The sequence below is a fragment of the Pezoporus occidentalis genome, unplaced genomic scaffold, assembly GCF_034315485.1.
Source record: "Pezoporus occidentalis ecotype Australia unplaced genomic scaffold, CSIRO_AGI_Poc_V1 ctg1064, whole genome shotgun sequence".
NCBI lineage: Eukaryota > Metazoa > Chordata > Aves > Psittaciformes > Psittacidae > Pezoporus > Pezoporus occidentalis.
The window spans coordinates 1-18,324 of NW_026912848.1; the positions used below are offsets into that span (position 1 = coordinate 1).

Consider the following 18,324-nt stretch of genomic DNA (forward strand, 5'->3'; position numbering starts at 1 on the left):
ACCCCCACCCCCACCCCCCCCCCTCCCCCCCCTCACCGCTGAAGTTCACCCCCCGGATGTGCTGCAGGAGGCGGCGCCCGTCGGGGGGGTCCATGCGGGGGCAGAGCCCCCCCCCGGGGCAGAGCTCGGCCGCGAGGCTGTGCAGGGCCCGCGCCATGGCGAGCACCGCGTCGATGACGAACTGCACCTTCCCCTCCTGCTCGTAGGGCGAGTCCCGGCCGATGCGCTCCCGCCCTGACCCACACTTGGGGGTCAGACCCACAGCGCCGCCCTGACCCACACTTGGGGGTCAGACCCACAGCGCTGCCCCATAGCACTGCCCTGACCCACACTTGGGGGTCACACCCACAGCGCTGCCCCATAGCACTGCCCTGACCCACACTTGGGGGTCAGACCCACAGCGCTGCGCTGACCCACACTTGGGGGTCAGACCCACAGCGCTGCCCTGACCCACACTTGGGGGTCAGACCCACAGCGCTGCCCTGACCCGCACTTGGGGGTCAGACCCACAGCGCTGCCCCATAGCACTGCCCTGACCCACACTTGGGGGTCAGACCCACAGCGCTGCCCTGACCCACACTTGGGGGTCAGACCCACAGCGCCGCCCTGACCCACACTTGGGGGTCAGACCCACAGCGCTGCGCTGACCCACACTTGGGGGTCAGACCCACAGCGCTGCGCTGACCCACACTTGGGGGTCAGACCCACAGCGCTGCCCTGACCCACACTTGGGGTTCAGACCCACAGCGCTGCGCTGACCCGCACTTGGGGGTCAGACCCACAGCGCTGCCCTGACCCACACTTGGGGGTCAGACCCACAGCGCTGCGCTGACCCACACTTGGGAGGTCAGACCCACAGCGCTGCGCTGACCCACACTTGGGGGTCACACCCACAGCACTGGGCTACCCCACACTTGGGAGGTCACACCTATAGCACTGCCCTGCCCCACACTTGGGGATCAGATCCACATTGCTGTCCCACACTTGGGGGTCAGACCCACAGCTGCTGCCCCAGGGAGCTATGGGGCAAGCAGGGGTCTATGGGGCAGGCAGGGCTCTATGGGGCAAGCAGGGCTCTATAGTGCAGGCAGGGCGCTATGGGGCAGGCCGCACGCTATGGGGCACCCTGTGGGGCAGGCAGCGCTTTACCTGTGCACTTGCGGACGGGCCCGCCGTGGGGCTCGCTATGGGGCTCGCTATGGGGCAGGCGGCAGTTGAAATCCTCCTCCCAGAACTCGTGGAACCAGAGGTTGCGGCGGTTGTTCTCCAGCGAGCGGGACGTGAAATACTCATCGAAGCCTGCAGGGGGCACCCCATAGCCCCATGCACCTCACCCCATAGCGCCCTATAGCGCCCCATACCACCCCATAGCACCCTAGCACCAGCGCTTCGCCCCATAGTGCCCTACAGCGCTCCGTAGCGCCACAGCACCAGCGCCTCACCCCATAGCGCCCCATACAGCCCCATACCGCCCCATACTGCCCCATAGCATCAACATCTCCCCCCACAGCGCCCTATAGCGCCCCATGCAATCCCATAGCACCATAGCGCCAGCACCTTGCCCCATAGCGCCCCATAGTGACATGGGGCTGCCCCATAGTGCCCCATACCTCCCCATACAGCCCCATAGTGCCCCATAGCGCCCCATAGTTCCCCATAGTGCCATGGGGCTGCCCCATAGCGCCCCATAGTGCCCTATAGTGCCATGGGGCTGCCCCATAGTGCCTCATACCTCCCCATACAGCCCCATAGTGCCCCATACCGCTCCATAGCACCATGGGGCTGCCCCATAGCGCCCCATACCACCCCATAGCACCATAGAGCCAGCACCTTGCCCCATAGCGCCCCATAGCGCCCTATAGTGCCCCATACCTCCCCATAGCTCCCCATAGCACCCCATACAGCCCCATAGCGGCCCATACCGCCCCCTAGCGCCATGGGGCTGCCCCATAGTGCCTCATACCTCCCCATACAGCCCCATAGTGCCCCATACCGCTCCATAGCGCCATGGGTCTGCCCCATAGCACCCCATAGTGCCCCACACCGCCCCCTAGCGCCATGGGGCTGCCCCATAGCGCATAGCACCATAGCTCCAGCACCTTGCCCCATAGTGCCCCATACCGCCCCCTAGCGCCATGGGGCTGCCCCATAGCATCCCATAGCGCCCCACACCGCCCCCTAGCGCCATGAGGCTGCCCCATAGCAGCCCATAGCGCCCCACACCGCCCCCTAGCGCCATGGGGCTGCCCCATAGCACCCCATACAGCCCCATAGCACCATAGCTCCAGCACCTTGAAGGATGGTGCCCCAATGCCCCTAGCGCCATGGGGGAATGGGAATAGGCCCCAATGGCCCCCTAGCGCCATGGGGCTGCCCCATAGGGATAGCGCCCCACAAGGCCATGAGGCTGCCCCATAGCAGCCCATGGGCGAATGGGGATGGGGATGGGAATGGGGCTGCCCCACAGGGCAGGGGAATGGGAATGGGCAGGATGGTGATGGAATGGGAATGGGCTCCAGGCCCAGCATGGGAATGGGAATGATGGGGGGGAATGGGAATGGGAATGGGATGGGAGCCCACCCAGGATGGGAAGTGACCCGAGAGGGGCGGGGCGGCGAATCCAGCACCCGGAATGGGGACGGGAGGGGAAAGGGAATGGGAATGGGATGGGAATGGGGGGATGGGAATGGGGGGGGAATGGGGATGGGGATGGGGATGGGGATGGAGGGAATGGGGATGGGGATGGGAATGGGAATGGGGATGGAATGGGATGGATGGGGATGGGAATGGGGATGGGGATGGGGAATGGGGATGGATGGAGGGGGATGGGAATGGGGATGGGGATGGGGATGGGGATGTGGGGAAGGGAATGGGAATGGGGAATGGGGCGGGGAAGGGAATGGGAATGGGAATGGGAATGGGAGGGGAATGGGGATGGGAATGGGAATGGGAATGGGAATGGGGATGGGAATGGGAATGGGAATGGGAATGGGGATGGGAATGGGAATGGGATGGGAATGGGAATGGGAGGGGAATGGGAATGGGGATAGGGACAGGGGGCACGTGAGATGGAATGGGGATGGGAATGGGAATGGGAATGGGGATGGGAATGGGAATGGGAATGGGAATGGGAATGGGAATGGGAATGGGATGGGAATGGGGATGGGAATGGGGATGGGAATGGGATGGGAATGGGAAATGGGAATGGGAATGGGAATGGGAATGGGAATGGGGATGGGAATGGGGGAATGGGAATGGGAATGGAATGGGAATGGGGGGATGGGATGGGGGGAATGGGAATGGGGATGGGGATGGGATGGGAATGGGATGGGATGGGGAATGGGGATGGATGGGGATGGAATGGGATGGGATGGGAATGGGGATGGGAATGGATGGGGATGGGATGGGGATGGGATGGATGGATGGAATGGGAATGGGGAATGGATGGGAATGGGGAATGGGAATGGGGAATGGGAGGGGGATGGGGATGGGGATGGGAATGGGAATGGGAATGGGGGGAATGGGGATGGGAATGGAGATGGGAATGGGGATGGGGGGGATGGGGGGGAATGGGGGAATGGGAATGGGAATGGGGAATGGGGATGGGAATGGGAATGGAGATGGGGGGAATAGAGTGGGAATGGAGTGGGATGGGAATGGGAATGGGAATGGGAATGGGAATGGGAATGGGAATGGGAAGGGAATGGGAATGGGATGGGAATGGGAATGGGAATGGGGGGAATGGGATGGGGGAATGGGAATAGGGGGAATGGGAATGGGAGGGAATGGGGGATGGGAATAGGGGGAATGGGAATGGGGGAATGGAAGGGATGGGAGGGGAATGGGAGGGATGGGAATGGGATGGACTGGGAGGGGAATGGGATAGAATGGGATAGACTGTGAGGGACTGGGAGGGGAATGAGAGGGACTGGGAGGGACTGGGATGGGACTGGGAGGGAATGGGAGGAACTGGGATGGACTGGGATGGGACTGGGAGGGGAATGAGAGGGACTGGGATGGGAATGGGAGGGACTGGGATGGGAATGGGATGAACTGGGATGGACTGGGATGGGAATGGGAGGGACTGGGATGAACTGGGATGGGAATGGGATGGACTGGGATGGGACTGGGGTGGCCTGGGAGTAGAATGGTGGTCAATGGGATAGACTGGAGTGGACTGGGAGAGGAATAGGAGGGGAATGGGATGGACTGCGATAGACTGGGATGGATTGGGATAGACTGGGAGGCACTGGGAGAGGAATAGGGGGGGACGGAACGGACTGGGATAGACTGGGAGGGACTGGGATAGACTGGGAGGGACTGGGAAGGACTGGGATAGACTGGGTGGGACTGGGATAGACTGGGAGGGACTGGGATAGACTGGGATAGACTGGGAGGGACTGGGATAGACTGGGATAGACTGGGAGGGACTGGGATAGACTGGGAGGGACTGGGATAGACTGGGAGGGACTGCTCTATGCTGGTCCACACTGCTCTACGCTCCTCTATACTGGTCAATACTGATCTATACTGGTGTATAGAGGTTTATACTGGTCTATACCGGTTTATTCTGGTCTAGACTGGTTTATACTGGTTTATACTGGTCTCTGCTGCTCCATACAGATCACTCAGCTCATCCCATCCACCCTGGTGAAGACACCTTGGGCCGAGCAGTGGGCAGGGGTTCCTGGGCCAGTTCCTGCTCTATACTGGTATGAACCGGCCCATACCAGTTTAGACTGGGTTATACCAGTCCATACTGTTTTATACTGGTCTATACCGCTTTATACTGGTTTATACTAGTCTGTACTGGTTTATATGGTCCATACTTTTATATGATCTATACCGGTTTATACCAGTCCCTACTGGTTTATACTGCTTTATACTTGTTTATACCAGTCTATACCGGTCCATACTGCTTTATACCAGTCCATACTGGTTTATACTGGTCCATACTGGTTTATACCGGTCTATACTGCTTTATACTGGTTTATATCGGTCCATAGTGGTTTATACCGGTCTATACCAGTTTATGCTCGTTTATACCGGGCCATACTGGTTTATAGTGGTCCACACTGGTTTATAATGGCCCATACTAGTTTATACTGGTCATATTAGTTTATACTGGTCATACTAGTTTATACTGGTCATACTGGTTTATACCGGTCCATACTGGTTTATACTGGCCCATACTGGTTTATACTGGTCCATACTAGTTTATACTGGTCATACTGGTTTATACTGGTCCATACTGGTTTATACTGTTTTATACTGGTCATACTGGTCCATACTGGTCTATACTGGTTTATACTGGTCATACTGGTCTATACTGGTCATACTGGTTTATACTGGTCCATACTGGTCATACTGGTCTATACTGGTCATACTGGTCTATACTGGTCATACTGGTTTATACTGGTCCATACTGGTTTATACTGGTCATACTGGTTTATACTGGTCTATACTGGTTTATACTGGTTTATACTGGTCCATACTGGTCTATACTGGTCTATACTGGCGCATAGCGGGGCCTCACCGGATGTCGTCCTCGTTGGCGAACAGGACGACGCCGCGCGCCGTCGACGTCTCCATGAGCCTCCCGATGACTTTGTCGAACTCGCCCGGCCGCGGCTCCCGCGGGATCTTGATGGATTGAGCGATGCAGAGCCCGCCTGCGCCCGACGGCACGGCCCAGTCCCCACCGGTCCCCACCGGACCCCACCGGTCCCCACCGGTCCCCACCGGTCCCCACCGGTCCCCACCGGTCCCCACCGGTCCCCACCAGTCCCCACCGGTCCCCACCGGTCCCCACCAGTCCCCACCGGTCCCCACCAGTCCCCACCAGTCCCCACCGGTCCCCACCGGTCCCCACCGGTCCCCACCGGACCCCACCAGTCCCCACCAGTCCAGCCCAGTCCCCACCAGTCCCCACCAGTCCCCACCGGTCCCCACCGGTCCCCACCAGTCCCCACCGGTCCCCACCGGTCCCCACCAGTCCCCACCGGTCCCCACCGGTCCCCACCAGTCCCCACCGGTCCCCACCGGTCCCCACCAGTCCCCACCGGTCCCCACCGGTCCCCACCAGTCCCCACCGGTCCCCACCGGTCCCCACCAGTCCCCACCGGTCCCCACCAGTCCCCACCAGTCCCCACCGGTCCCCACCGGTCCCCACCGGTCCCCACCGATCCCAACCAGTCCCCACCGGTCCCCACCAGTCCCCACCGGTCCCCACCAGTCCCCACCAGTCCCCACCGGTCCCAACCAGTCCCCACCAGTCCCCACCAGTCCCCACCGGTCCCCACCGGTCCCCACCAGTCCCCACCGGTCCCCACCAGTCCCCGCCAGTCCCCACCGGCCCAGCCCAGTCCCCACCGGTCCCCACCGGTCCCCACCGGTCCCCACCGGTCCCAACCAGTCCCCACCAGTCCCCACCGGTCCCCACCGGTCCCAACCAGTCCCCACCAGTCCCCACCGGTCCCCACCGGTCCCCACCGGTCCCCACCAGTCCCCACCGGTCCCCACCGGCCCAGCCCAGTCCCCACCAGTCCCCACCGGTCCCCACCAGTCCCCACCGGTCCCCACCGGTCCCCACCGGTCCCCACCAGTCCCAACCAGTCCAGCCCAGTCCCCACCAGTCCCCACCGGTCCCCACCAGTCCCCACCGGTCCCCACCGGTCCCCACCAGTCCCCACCGGTCCCCACCGGTCCCCACCGGACCCCACCGGTCCCCACCGGTCCCCACCGGTCCCCACCAGTCCCCGCCAGTCCCCACCGGCCCAGCCCAGTCCCCACCGGTCCCCACCGGTCCCCACCGGTCCCAACCAGTCCCCACCAGTCCCCACCGGTCCCCACCGGTCCCCACCGGTCCCAACCAGTCCCCACCGGTCCCCACCGGTCCCAACCAGTCCCCACCAGTCCCCACCGGTCCCCACCGGTCCCCACCGGTCCCCACCAGTCCCCACCGGTCCCCACCCGTCCCCACCAGTCCCCACCGGTCCCCACCGGTCCCCACCAGTCCCCACCGGTCCCCACCGGTCCCCACCAGTCCCCACCGGTCCCCACCGGTCCCCACCAGTCCCCACCAGTCCAGCCCAGTCCATCCCAGTGTGTCCCAGTGTCCCAGTGTGTCCCAGTATATCCCGGTGTGCCCCAGTGTGTCCCAGTGTGTCCCGGTGTGTCCCGGTATGTCCCAGTGTGTCCCAGTGTGTCCCGGTATGTCCCAGTGTGTCCCAGTGTGTCCCAGTGTGTCCCGGTGTGTCCCAGTGTGTCCCGGTGTGCTCCAGTGTGTCCCAGTGTGTCCCGGTGTGCTCCAGTGTGTCCCGGTGTGTCCCAGTGTGTCCCAGAGTGTCCCGGTGTGTCCCAGTGTGTCCCAGTGTGTCCCAGTGTGTCCCGGTGTGTCCCGGTATGTCCCAGTGTGTCCCAGTGTGTCCCGGTATGTCCCAGTGTGTCCCAGTGTGTCCCAGTGTGTCCCGGTGTGTCCCAGTGTGTCCCGGTGTGCTCCAGTGTGTCCCAGTGTGTCCCGGTGTGCTCCAGTGTGTCCCGGTGTGTCCCAGTGTGTCCCAGAGTGTCCCGGTATGTCCCAGTGTGTCCCAGTGTGTCCCGGTATGTCCCAGTGTGTCCCAGTGTGTCCCAGTGTGTCCCGGTGTGTCCCAGTGTGTCCCAGTGTGTCCCAGTGTGTCCCAGTATGTCCCAGTCCGTCCCAGTGTGTCCCAGTGTGCCCCAGTGTGTCCCGGTGTGTCCCAGAGTGTCCCAGTATGCCCCAGTGTGTCCCAGTGTGTCCCAGTGTGTCCCGGTATGTCCCAGTGTGTCCCAGTGTGTCCCAGTGTGTCCCAGTGTGTCCCAGTATGTCCCAGAGTGTCCCAGTGTGTCCCACTGTGTCCCAGAGTGTCCCAGTGTGTCCCGGTGTGTCCCAGAGTGTCCCAGTGTGTCCCAGAGTGTCCCGGGCCCACTCCAGTCCTCTCCCCAGTTCTCCCCATTCCCCCCCAGTCCTTTCCTAGTCCCTTCCACTCCCTCCCATTCCCTCTCAGTATATCCCAGTGCCCCCACCCAGTCCATTCCATTCCCCTCCCATTTCCTCCCATTCCCTTCCCACTCCATCCCATTCCCCTGCCACTCTATCCCACTCCCTCCCATTCCCATCCCATTGCCTCCCATTCCCCTCCCAGTCCCTCCTACCCCCATCCCATCCCCTCCCACTCTATCCCATTCCATCCCACTCAATCCCACTCCATTCCATTCCCTTCCCACTCCATCCCATCCCCTTCCACTCCATCCCATCCCCCCCATTCCCACTCAATCCCATCCCCATCCCACTCTATCCCACTCCATCCCATCCCCTCCCATTCCCTTCCCACTCCATCCCATTTCCCTCCCACTCTACCCCACTCCATCCCATTCCCCCCATTCCCATCCCATCCCCTCCCACTCTATCCCATTCCATCCCATCCCCTCCCTTTCCCATCCCATCCCCTCCCACTCTATCCCATTCCATCCCACTCAATCCCACTCCATCCCATCCCCTCACTTTCCCATCCCATCCCCTCCCACCCTATCCCATTCCATCCCATTCCATCCCACTCAATTCCATTCCCTTCCCACTCCATCCCATCCCCCCCATTCCCATCCCATCCACTCCCATTCCATCCCACTCAATTCCATTCCCTTACCACTCAATCCCATCCCCTTCCACTCTATCCCATTCCATCCCCCTCAATCCCATCCCCTCCCATTCCCATCCCACTCTATCCCACTCCCTCCCATTCCCCTCCCAGTCCCTCCTATTCCCATCCCCTCCCACTCTATCCCACTCCCTCTCATTCCCATCCCATCCACTCCAATTCCATCCCATTCCCTTCCCACTCAATCCCATTCCATCCCATTCCCATTCCCATCCCCTCCCTGCCACCCCCTCTCCCCACCGGCCTCCCTGGAGCTCTGCACGAAGGCCTCCACTCCGCTCTCCCCGTAGCTGCCCTCGGAGGCCACGGTGGCCACGTAGCTCCAGCCCAGGGCCCGCGCCACGGCCACCATGGCCTGCGCCTGCTCCGAGTCCGGCGGCACCACGCGGGAGAAGAACCCGTAACGGGCGGGATCGCTGAGCTCCGGAGCCGTGGAGGCGTAGCTGATCTGGGGGATCTGGGAACGGAACCGGGATGTGGGGAGCCAGACCTGGAACTGAGCTGGGGGATATGGGAACGGAACCGGGATGTGGGGAGCCGGGAATGGCACCGGGATGTGGGGAGCCGGGAACGGCACCGGGATGTGGGGAGCCAGACCTGGAACTGAGCTGGGAATGGCACCGGGATGTGGGGAGCCGGATCTGGAGCTGAGCTGGGGGATCTGGGAACGGAACCGGGATGTGGGGAGCCGGATCTGGAGCTGAGCTGGGGGATCTGGGAACGGAACCGGGATGTGGGGAGCTGGGAACGGAACCGGGATGTGGGGAGCCAGACCTGGAGCTGATCTGGGAATGGCACCGGGATGTGGGGATCCAGACCTGGAGCTGATCTGGGGGATCTGGGAACGGCACCGGGATGTGGGGAGCCGGGAATGGCACCGGGATGTGGGGAGCCGGGAACGGCACCGGGATGTGGGGAGCCAGACCTGGAGCTGAGCTGGGGGATCTGGGAATGGCACCGGGATGTGGGGAGCCAGACCTGGAACCGAGCTGGGGGATCTGGGAATGGCACCGGGATGTGGGGAGCCAGACCTGGAACCGAGCTGGGGGATCTGGGAACGGAACCGGGATGTGGGGATCCAGACCTGGAGCTGAGCTGGGGGATCTGGGAACGGCACCGGGATGTGGGGAGCCGGGAATGGCACCGGGATGTGGGGAGCCGGGAATGGCACCGGGATGTGGGGATCCGGACCTGGAGCTGATCTGGGGGATCTGGGAACGGCACCGGGATGTGGGGAGCCGGGAATGGCACCGGGATGTGGGGAGCCAGCCCTGGAGCTGAGCTGGGGGATCTGGGAATGGCACCGGGATGTGGGGAGCCAGACCTGGAGCTGGTGTGGGGGAGCCGGGAATGGCACCGGGATGTGGGGAGCCGGGAACGGCACCGGGATGTGGGGAGCCGGGAATGGCACCGGGATGTGGGGAGCCGGCCCTGGAGCTGAGCTGGGGGATCTGGGAACGGCACCGGGATGTGGGGAGCCGGGAATGGCACCGGGATGTGGGGATCCAGCCCTGGAACTGATCTGGGGGATCTGGGAACGGCACCGGGATGTGGGGAGCCGGGAATGGCACCGGGATGTGGGGAGCCGGACCTGGAGCTGAGCTGGGGGATCTGGGAACGGAACCGGGATGTGGGGAGCCGGGAATGGCACCGGGATGTGGGGAGCCGGGAATGGCACCGGGATGTGGGGATCCGGCCCTGGAACTGAGCTGGGAATGGCACCGGGATGTGGGGAGCCAGACCTGGAGCTGAGCTGGGGGATCTGGGAACGGAACCGGGATGTGGGGAGCCGGGAACGGCACCGGGATGTGGGGAGCCGGGAATGGCACCGGGATGTGGGGATCCGGCCCTGGAACTGAGCTGGGAATGGCACCGGGATGTGGGGAGCCAGCGCTGGAGCTGAGCTGGGGGATCTGGGAACGGCACCGGGATGTGGGGAGCCAGACCTGGAGCTGAGCTGGGGGATCTGGGAACGGCACCGGGATGTGGGGAGCCGGGAATGGCACCGGGATGTGGGGATCCGGCCCTGGAGCTGATCTGGGGGATCTGGGAATGGCACCGGGATGTGGGGATGCAGCCCTGGAGCTGAGCTGGGGGATCTGGGAACGGAACCGGGATGTGGGGAGCCGGGAACGGCACCGGGATGTGGGGAGCCAGACCTGGAGCTGAGCTGGGGGATCTGGGAACGGCACCGGGATGTGGGGAGCCGGGAACGGCACCGGGATGTGGGGAGCCGGGAACGGCACCGGGATGTGGGGAGCCGGGAATGGAACTGAGCTGGGAATGGCACTGGGATGTGGGGAGCCAGACCTGGAGCTGAGCTGGGGGATCTGGGAATGGCACCGGGATGTGGGGAGCCGGGAACGGCACCGGGATGTGGGGAGCCGGCCCTGGAACCGAGCTGGGGGATCTGGGAACGGCACCGGGATGTGGGGATCAAGCCCTGGAGCTGATCTGGGGGATCTGGGAATGGCACCGGGATGTGGGGATCCAGACCTGGAGCTGATCTGGGGGATCTGGGAATGGCACCGGGATGTGGGGAGCCGGGAATGGCACCGGGATGTGGGGAGCCAGACCTGGAGCTGATCTGGGGGATCTGGGAACGGAACCGGGATGTGGGGAGCCAGACCTGGAACCGAGCTGGGGGATCTGGGAATGGCACCGGGATGTGGGGATCCAGCCCTGGAGCTGATCTGGGAATGGCACCGGGATGTGGGGAGCCGGCCCTGGAACTGAGCTGGGAATGGCACCGGGATGTGGGGATCCAGCCCTGGAACTGAGCTGGGGGGTTTGGGAATGCCATTGGGATACTGGGAGACAGCTGGGAATGGGCTCGGGATGGGGTGGAAGGAGCTGAGCATCATCCAGTCCCAACCATGGGCATCCTGTGCCAAGGAGGACTTGGGTACTGGTAGGGATGGGGCATGGGGATATAGGCTTGGAATTGAGCTGTGGGGTCTGGGAATGCCATTGGGATACTGGGATACAGCTGGGAATCATCATGGGATGGGGCGGAAGGAGCTGAGCATCATCTGGTCCCAACTGTGGGTATCCTGTGCCAAGGAGGACTTGGGTACTGGTAGGGATGGGGCACGGGGATATGGGGATATAGGCTTGGAATTGAGCTGTGGGGTTTGGGAATGCCATTGGGATACTGGGATACAGCTGGGAATCATCATGGGATGGGGCGGAAGGAGCTGAGCATCATCTGGTCCCAACCTTGGGCATCCTGTGCCAAGGAGGACTTGGGTACTGGTAGGGATGGGGCACGGGGTTATGGGGATATAGGCTTGGAATTGAGCTGTGGGGTCTGGGAATGCCACTGGGGACACAGGACGGGGGGGGGGGGGAACAACAGTGGGGACATATGGACACCGGGGGGGCACCCAATCCCATGGGACATCCCCCCCTCCCTTGTGTATTCTGTGTCCCTAATCCCTCCTAATCCCTGGAGCCATTTGCTGCCACCCAGGGGCATTGTGGGTAACGGGGGGGGATGGAAGGGTCCATTGGGAATGGGGGTGTCAGAGCTGCCATGACCCCCCCCCCCCGATGTCCCCAATGTCACCTTGAAGGGATGGGGCTGCCCCCCACCTCCTGCTCGGTGTCCCCCAGTGCCCCCAAACAGGCACATTGAGACCGAGCACGTCGGGCACCGCGATGGAGATGCCATGGTCACCATGGTGGAGACATCTCGAGCACCATGATGGAGATACCTTGGCCACCGTGATGGAGATACATTGGCCATGATGGAGATACCTTGGCCATCGTGATGGAGATACATTGGCCACCGTGATGGAGATACCTTGGCCACCGTGATGGAGATACATTGGCCATGATGGAGATACCTTGGCCACCGTGATGGAGATACCTTGGCCACCGTGATGGAGATACATTGGCCACCGTGATGGAGATACATTGGCCACCATGGTGGAGACATCTTGAGCACCATGATGGAGATACATTGGCCACCGTGATGGAGATACATTGGCCACCATGGTGGAGACATCTTGAGCACCATGATGGAGATACATTGGCCATCGTGATGGAGATACATTGGCCACCGTGATGGAGATACATTGGCCATCGTGATGGAGATACATTGGCCCCCGTGATGGAGATACATTGGCCATCGTGATGGAGATACATTGGCCAACATCATGGAGATACCTTGGCCACCGTGATGGAGATACATTGGCCACCGTGATGGAGATACATTGGCCATCGTGATGGAGATACATTGGCCACCATGGTGGAGACATCTTGAGCACCATGATGGAGATACCTTGGCCATCGTGATGGAGATACATTGGCCACCGTGATGGAGATACATTGGCCACCGTGATGGAGATACATTGGCCACCATGGTGGAGACATCTTGACCATCATGATGGAGATACCTTGGCCATCGTGATGGAGATACATTGGCCACCGTGATGGAGATACATTGGCCACCGTGATGGAGATACATTGGCCACCGTGATGGAGATACATTGACCATCATGATGGAGATACACTGGCCACCGCGATGGAGATACATTGGCCACCGTGATGGAGATACATTGACCATCATGATGGAGATACATTGGCCACCGCGATGGAGATACATTGGCCACCGTGATGGAGATACATTGGCCAACATCATGGAGACACATTGGCTACCATATTGGCCACCACAATGGAGATGAACAAAGACACATTGGCACCATGGTGGACACAGGTGGTGATGGAGACACATTGACCACCATGATGGAGATACCTCGGCCACCATCACGGAACATACGGTGATGAAACCACCTTGAACACCACGATGGCGAAACATTGACCACTATGACGGAGACACCTTGACCACCATGATGGAGACGCCTTGACCAGTATGATGGAGACACATTGGCTACCATGATGGAGACACCTTGGCCACTATGATGGGGACACCTTGACCACCATGATGGAGACACCTTGACCACTATGATGGGGACACCTTGACCACCATGATGGAGACACCTTGACCACTATGATGGGGACACCTTGACCACCATGATGGAGACACCTTGACCACTATGATGGGGACACCTTGACCACCATGATGGAGACACCTTGACCACTATGATGGGGACACATTGGCCACCACGATGGAGACACCTTGACCACCACGATGGAGACACCTTGACCACTATGATGGAGCCACACTGACCACCATGATGGAGAACCATTGACCAACTTATTGGCTACCACGATGGACACAGATGGTGATGGAGACACCTTGACCACTATGATGGAGCCACATTGACCACCATGATGGAGATCCATTGACCAACTTATTGGCTACCACGATGGACACAGATGGTGATGGAGACACCTTGACCACTATGATGGAGCCACATTGACCACCATGATGGAGATCCATTGACCAACATATTGGCTACCACGATGGACACAGATGGTGATGGAGACACCTTGACCACCATGATGGAGATCCCTTGACCACTATGATGGAGACACCTTGGTCACTATGACAGAGATACCTTGACCACCATGATGGAGACACCTTGACCACTATGATGGAGCCACATTGACCACCATGATGGAGATCCATTGAGCAACATATTGACTACCACGATGGACACAGATGGTGATGGAGACACCTTGATCACTATGATGGAGCCACACTGACCACCATGATGGAGCCCCCTTGCCCACCACGACGGACAGAGATGGTGATGGAGACACCTTGACCACTATGATGGAGCCACATTGACCACCATGATGGAGCCCCCTTGACCACCACGATGGACACAGATGGTGATGGAGACACCTTGACCACTATGATGGAGCCACATTGACCACCATGATGGAGATCCATTGACCGACATATTGGCTACCACGATGGACACAGATGGTGATGGAGACACCTTGACCACTATGATGGAGCCACATTGACCACCATGATGGAGCCCCCTTGACCACCACGATGGACACAGATGGTGATGGAGACACCTTGACCACTATGATGGAGCCACATTGACCACCATGATGGAGATCCATTGACCAACATATTGACTACCACGATGGACACAGATGGTGATGGAGCCCCCTTGACCACCATGATGGAGATCCCTTGACCACTATGATGGAGACACCTTGGTCACTATGACAGATACCTTGACCACCATGATGGAGACACCTTGACCACTATGATGGAGCCACATTGACCACCATGATGGAGATCCATTGACCAACATATTGGCTGCTACGATGGACACAGATGGTGATGGAGACACCTTGACCACCATGATGGAGATCCCTTGACCACTATGATGGAGACACCTTGGTCACTATGACAGAGATACCTTGACCACCATGATGGAGACACCTTGACCACTATGATGGAGCCACACTGACCACCATGATGGAGCCCCCTTGACCACCACGATGGACACAGATGGTGATGGAGACACCTTGATCACTATGATGGAGCCACATTGACCACCATGATGGAGATCCATTGATCAACATATTGGCTACCACGATGGACACAGATGGTGATGGAGACACCTTGACCACTATGATGGAGCCACATTGACCACCATGATGGAGATCCATTGACCAACATATTGGCTGCCACGATGGACACAGATGGTGATGGAGACACCTTGACCACTATGATGGAGCCACATTGACCACCATGATGGAGATCCATTGACCAACATATTGACTACCACGATGGACACAGATGGTAATGGAGCCCCCTTGACCACCATGATGGAGATCCCTTGACCACTATGATGGAGACACCTTGGTCACTATGACAGAGATACCTTGACCACCATGATGGAGACACCTTGACCACTATGATGGAGCCACATTGACCACCATGATGGAGATCCATTGACCAACATATTGGCTACCACGATGGACACAGATGGTGATGGAGCCCCCTTGACCACCACGATGGACACAGATGGTGATGGAGCCCCCTTGACCACCACGATGGACACAGATGGTGATGGAGACACCTTGATCACTATGACGGAGCCCCCTTGACCACCATGATGGACACAGATGGTGATGGAACCCCCTTGCCCACCACGACGGAGCTGGATCTTGCCCCGCCGCCGCCCCAACCACTCACGTTGAAGAGCCTCAGCACGTTGGCCACCATGATGGAGACGGAGCTTGCCGAGGCGCCGATGACCCCCACGAGGCGCTCGGGGGGGGGCCGGCGGGGAGGGCTCCCGTCGGCGCATCGCCCTTCGCCTTCGGCCGGCGGCAGGAGGCTGCGGACGAAGCCGAGCGCCTGCTCCAAGGCGTAGGTGTCCCGGGAGCAGGTATCCAGGATGCGGGCGCCCAGAGTGAGGTTGGGCAGCACCGTGGGGTCCCCGTTGACGCGGTCCAGGGCGTAGAGCATGGCCTCCAGGCGATGGATGCCCTTCTCCTTCTTGATGGGACCGCAGGGGACCCCCGCGGGGCCCCGGGCGTGCACGGGGAAGAGGCCCCCCAGCGTCAGGTCCCCTTCCAAGCGGATGCCGTGGGGCTGGGTGGGAGATGGGGCAGGCAGGATGGGGCCCCAGAGGGTGCTCAAGGGGAGCAGGAGCTGCAGCATGGTCCTGGGCTGCTGGGGAAGGAGGGGGGGAGAAGAAGAGGGGTTGGGGGGGGCACTGTGGAGTGGCACCCTATGGGGCAGGGAGAGCACCCTATGGGGCAGGGAGAGCGCCCTATGGGGCAGGGATAGCACCCTATGGGGAGGGGAGTGGCACCCTATGGGGCAGGGATAGCACCCTATGGGGCAGGGAGAGCACCCCATGGGCATGAGAGTGGCACCCTATGGGGCAGGGAGAGCATCCTATGGGGCAGGGAGAGCACCCTATGGGGAGGGGAGTGGCACCCTATGGGGCAGGGAGAGCACCCTATGGGGCAGGGAGAGCGCCCTATGGGGCAGGGATAGCACCCTATGGGGAGGGGAGTGGCACCCTATGGGGCAGGGATAGCACCCTATGGGGAGGGGAGTGGCATCCTATGGGGCAGGGAGAGCGCCCTATGGGGAGGGGAGTGGCACCCTATGGGGCAGGGAGAGCGCCCTATGGAGAGGGGAGTGGCACCCTATGGGGCAGGGAGAGCATCCTATGGGGAGGGGAGTGGCATCCTATGGGGGAGGGATAGCATCCTATGGGGCAGGGAGAGCACCCGATGGGGACAAGAGTGGCACCCTATGGGGCAGGGATAGCACCCTATGGGGAGGAGAGTGGCACCCTATGGGGAAGGAATAGCACCCTATGGGGCAGGGATAGCATCCTATGGGGAGGAGAGTGGCACCCTATGGGGCAGGGAGAGCATCCTATGGGGAGGAGAGTGGCACCCTATGGGGCAGGGAGAGCGCCCTATGGGGAGGGGAGTGGCATCCTATGGGGGAGGGATAGCATCCTATGGGGCAGGGAGAGCATCCGATGGGGACAAGAGTGGCACCCTATGGGGCAGGGATAGCACCCTATGGGGCAGGGATAGCACCCTATGGGGAGGAGAGTGGCACCCTATGGGGAAGGAATAGCACCCTATGGGGCAGGGAGAGCATCCTATTGGGAGGAGAGTGGCACCCTATGGGGCAGGGAGAACATCCTATGGGGAGGAGAGTGGCACCCTATGGGGCAGGGACCCCACCCCCATGGCTCAAGGGACATCTGGTGCCTATAGGATGGGTGATGTTCCCCCCCCCCCAGTGGTTGAGCCCAAAGGGGGGGTTGGGGGGGGCCCAAATCCCTTCACACCCCCCCTCCCCCCCCCCCCCGCAGCTGGATTAGGGGGGATGGGGGGCGGGGGAGGGGATAATCCGGCTGCTCGGCTGCAGCTGGCGGGGGGGGGCAAAAGGAGGCTATGGGGGGGGTCAAAGGGGATATGGGGGGGTCTAAGGGGGTTATGGGGGATATGGGGGGGTTAAAGGGGGTTATGGGGGGGTCTAAGGGGTTATGGGGGGTCTAAGGGGCTATGGGGGGGTCTAAGGGGCTATGGGGGTTAATGGGGGTTATGGGGGGGTTAAAGGGGGTTATGGGGGGTTAAAGGGGTTATGGGGGGTCTAAGGGGATATGGGGGGTTAAAGGGGGCTATGGGGGGTCTAAGGGGTTATGGGGGGGTCTAAGGGGATATGGGGGGGTTAAAGGGTGTTATGTGGGGTATAAGGGGATATGGGGGGTTTAAGGTGATATGGGGGAGTTAAAGGGGGTTATGGGGGGGTCTAAGGGGATATGGGGGGGTCTAAGGGGGTTATGGGGGGTTAAAGGGGGTTATGTGGGGTATAAGGGGTTATGGGGGGTTTAAGTGGCTATGGGGGGGTTAAAGGGGGTTATGGGGGGGTTTAAGGGGTTATGGGGGGGTCTAAGGGGTATGGAGGGATTAAAGGGGGCTATGGGGGGGTCTAAGGCGTTATGGGGGGATCTAAGGGGGTTATGGGGGGTTAAAGGGGGTTATGTGGGGTATAAGGGGATATGGGGGGTTTAAGTGGCTATGGGGGGTTAAAGGGGGCTATGGGGGGGTCTAAGGGGTTATGGGGGGTCTAAGGGGTATGGAGGGATTAAAGGGGGCATGGGGGGGTCTAAGGGGATATGGGGGGTTTAAGTGGCTATGGGGGGGTTAAAGGGGGTTATGGGGGGGTTTA

The 18,324-nt window shown here is 60.7% G+C and overlaps 1 protein-coding gene across 1 annotated transcript; it reads right to left on the bottom strand.

The window, feature by feature from the left end:
- Positions 1-8: 8 nt before the first annotated feature.
- Positions 9-16,283, bottom strand: LOC134164904 (metabotropic glutamate receptor 6-like; the record flags this gene model as incomplete). Its single annotated transcript, XM_062621119.1, has 6 exons — positions 15,811-16,283; positions 8,919-9,135; positions 5,537-5,672; positions 2,122-2,192; positions 1,150-1,299; positions 9-234 (listed from the first exon to the last, which is right to left on the bottom strand). Coding segments are annotated over exons 1-6 (1,271 nt in total), but the record flags the coding sequence as incomplete, so codon positions are not given.
- Between the last annotated feature and the right edge of the window lie 2,041 nt (positions 16,284-18,324).